Source organism: Oratosquilla oratoria, chromosome 12, assembly GCF_046742065.1.
Source record: "Oratosquilla oratoria isolate Oo_2021 chromosome 12, ASM4674206v1, whole genome shotgun sequence".
In the NCBI taxonomy this organism is placed as follows: Eukaryota; Metazoa; Arthropoda; class Malacostraca; order Stomatopoda; family Squillidae; genus Oratosquilla; species Oratosquilla oratoria.
The window spans coordinates 68001565-68005253 of record NC_134788.1 but is presented as its reverse complement, the minus strand read 5'-3'; the positions used below and the strand labels follow the sequence as shown (position 1 = coordinate 68005253).

General features: G+C 38.8%; 1 protein-coding gene across 1 annotated transcript; it reads left to right on the top strand.

Moving 5' to 3' along the window:
• The first annotated feature begins 653 nt into the window (after positions 1-653).
• Positions 654-2578, top strand: LOC143030488 (uncharacterized). Its single transcript, XM_076193638.1, has 2 exons — positions 654-1932; positions 2143-2578. Exons 1-2 carry the CDS (start codon positions 654-656, stop codon positions 2517-2519), a joined length of 1656 nt encoding a protein of 551 aa, XP_076049753.1. The 3' UTR covers positions 2520-2578.
• The last annotated feature ends 1111 nt before the right edge of the window (positions 2579-3689 follow it).

Genomic DNA, 3689 nt, shown 5'->3' with positions numbered 1-3689 from the left:
TCCTACAACGTAGAATGTTGGCAGAAAGCATCATGGAAGTTCAACGACACATCGCCTCCTTAGCAGGTAATATCTAACCATATTTTTTCGATCCGTGACGCATGATTGTTGACTTGAAAGGTATAGAATTACAGACTTGAGGGCAAAAATTTACTGTTATCTCTGTATGGTGTGATTTTAGACCGGTGTGGGCTGATATAAAATATTCTTTGAAATTGTTTATATAAGAGTAGGTACTAATGTAAAGCCTTTTATCATTGTGTGCATATAAAAAGTGACCACCAAAAATATACGAGTCAAGTTCATGTAGGATATTTACAGAAATAGAAACCTGTGTGGTTTTATTAGCTTGCAAGAGTAGTGCTAAACGGTGAATTTCTTAGTTTACCTGATGACGCTAACATGAATTATTGTGAAACACAAATGAAAGTGAAAATATATATGAACAGGTATTTTTACAGAGAGTTCTGAGTTCGTTATTGAATGTGTAAATTTTAATTTACAGATGATATCAAAGCCCGATCAAGCATTCTTCCCATTGTAGGAAACAGGATAGTCAACTCGCATATCTGACCTAATGCTTTACACACTTTTACAAATGTGATCATGTAGTACTAAACATCTCTATTACAATTGAATGCTATCTGTTTATGATGATAGGTACCAAGTCTGATATTGACGCAAAATGGGCGCTGCAGCTGGAGTCAATCGCCTCTCAGCTGGATCTACGTTTGCGATCTCGACAAGACATTGAGTGGGACCAATCAGCGCTTCTTCCAGACATGGAACCCAAGAATAAGCAGGGCAGTAGTTTATCACATGTATGCCATGAAGTCTATTTAGGGCGCAACTACAACAGACTCTTCAACCAACATGGCATGGAAATACAAAAGTGTGATTATGCTCCTCCCCTGTCAGATGTCATCACAATCATCTTGCCAGCACAAGGATGGTCTAATCAAAGAATCAGGAAGGTTCTTACCAAACTTTGCAAGTTGTATCGAGTGCCCGTTATAGTATTAGCACACAGCTCGACCAACTTTATCACGTCTTTGCCCAATGTCCAAGTTGAACTAATTGAAAGCGACACAGGAGATGCAAAGGCTCTGAACTCCATTATTTCGACTGTAGGCACCCCTTTCACGATGATTGGTCATTCGTTGGTAACCTTCAGCAACCAGTCTTCTATAGAACGTTTAGTAAGAGTGATAAACGATGTTCCTCACGTTAAAGTGGCGACAGGAGCCTTCAGAGATGAGGAAGGTCACTGGAGTCATGGATGCTTGCAACAAAAGATGCTGAACTACCGAGCCAAATTCAAGTATGGCTATTACTTTTCCAAATATGAGTGTATGTACTGCGACATGTCCCTCGGACCCTTTGTGACTACGACTGATCTGTTACGACGCGTCAAGTTTCGTAAAAATCTGATTGGAACAATTCTTTATGTAGACTGGTTCACGAGAGTTAGAAATGCCGGAGTTCTTGGAATGGCTTGTCCAGACGTTATGTTTTTTGTGAAGACTACAACAGATATGACAAAGCAGGATTGGGGTACTTATGCTAAAGCATGGGAACTCCAGACTATTACTGATCATCTTGGGGTGACATTCCAATATCAGTGTGAAGAAGTTGGACTGACTTGTGAGAGTCCTTTGAATATAATAAAGTACTTTTTATTGCCACCCTGTTGTCTCAAGATTCTAAGAAAGGAAATAGAATTTCTAGTCGATTTTCTAGAAGAAAACAACATGGAATATGAACTACAAGGGGGAACAGCTCTTGGTGCCACAAAATTTGGCTCATATCTTCCTTGGGATTTTGATGTAGACATATTGATTAACTGTAAAGATTATAAGGAATGGCTACGTAAGGGGAAAAAGTATGTTGAGACGAAAAATTGTAAACTCAACCCATTCAACTCCGATGACAAGATGTCTTGTCATTTGGTCAAATAAAACAAAAAATCATAAAACACCAAAATGTTTGATCAAACACCAGAAAAATATGACGTCAATCCTCGCTTCGCTGCGAGCGAAGCGAGGATTGACGTCATATTTTTCTGGTGTTTGATCAAACATTTTGGTGTTTTATGATTTTTTGTTTTATTTGACCAAATGACAAGACATCTTGTCATCGGAGTTGAATGGGTTAACGTTATCCAAAGGGGATATTACTTCGGGGTTTATTGTAAACATTTTTTCTATGAATTCATATGTCACAATGAAATAAGTACTCGTTTTCTCCCGAAAGAATACCAGAGTCATCCCACCTCGATATGCTATAACGGCAGATGGATCAAGGTGAATGCCAACCCGGGTCTTTATAGCAGGAACAGCATGGGCTTCGAGGACCTTCGTCATGCCCAGCACTGGAGACATCTGGTAAAGAACAACAAGTCGGAGGCTAAAGGGGGCTATGAGAACCCGGGGTCGTGGAAGTTCTGTTCCAGACCTCGTTTCCATGCTTGCCTCGATCAGTTCCCCGGGGATGGTAACCTGCCATTTGTTGAGTTATAATCTATTCGTCTTTGTAAATGATGCGCCTATTTTGTTACTATTAATGTATATCTAGCCCAGGAAATAGGTGCAGTTGGCAGCTCCAGGATTTTATACACTTTATATCTTTGAAGTGCATTTGTAATCGTGAGGTCGAAGACGCACTCCACCGGAACTTTGTTCCGTTTATTCAACCTGGTGGAGACTTTCTTCATTAATGTTGGTTTGTAATTCTCAGGTTTCATTAAATTCCATTTTGAAAATACAACTTCCTCTTTTTCTCTCCTCTTTGAGCTTATTCTCCCAACGGCTACCATGTTCTTTCTCTCTATTAAAAATCTGATAGATTGAAATGAACATATTACTCTCATAGAGTACTGAAATGGTTATCTCTCACATCAAAGTAAGTAGAAACCTTTGAATCTCAGCAGTTATCCAGCTGATGGCATTGATGCTTCTTTTAATCCACATAACCCTTCAATGTTTTCAACGAATTTTCAATAAAATGAGTAACCTCCGCACAAAGGCCTCTGGAAATGGAAACTGCCACTCCAGACTTATAAAAATAATTTTGTTTACCAAATACAAAACGTTGTGATTCAGCAGAATTTGGATGAAGACATTAATCAGAGTATTAGCATCCGAACGAACAGTAGATCGACAAATTCGGGTTTCGGACCGTTTATAAAGTAAGCAAAGCAGGTGGTCTTATAAGATTAATGAGAAACATGCATCAAAATAATCGGAGGGTGTTCTTTGCTTTACTGACGATGGAAAGGCCTTAGAGATTAAAAACAGTTCAGAAAACAAATGCTTGGAAGACGGATTAGATAAAATGTAGTCTTCTTCCTATGTTATTGATGTTTCCATGCTTAAAAAGCTAAATTCTGCTTCCAGTTTCCTCATTCCTGAAATATGGAATACTTGAAATTTGAAGTGTCAGTTTCTAGGGTCACGTTCCATTGCTGACGCAGCATTATTGCAGGATCCCACCTTTTATTTATTTACTTTTTTTTTTTTTTCTCATACTCCTTTCGTTTAGGTCGTAGCATTCAGTGAACCGGTGGGTCTTCAGATTCTTTTTATGCATCGCTTTACTGTCAGTACTCTTTAGGGATATTTGTTAAGACTTGTGTTGTGCATTAGGAGTTATTGGCAGGAGACTTCGAGACTTGCATCAATATCAATCAA

Bases quoted from the DNA above. Each gene is read 5' to 3' on its own strand.
- LOC143030488 (XM_076193638.1), top strand. From the start codon at position 654: ATGATAGGTACCAAGTCTGATATTGACGCAAAATGGGCGCTGCAGCTG. The intron at 1,933-2,142 runs AGATGTCTTGTC...TTGTCATCGGAG, and splicing joins CCCATTCAACTCCGATGACA to TTGAATGGGTTAACGTTATC.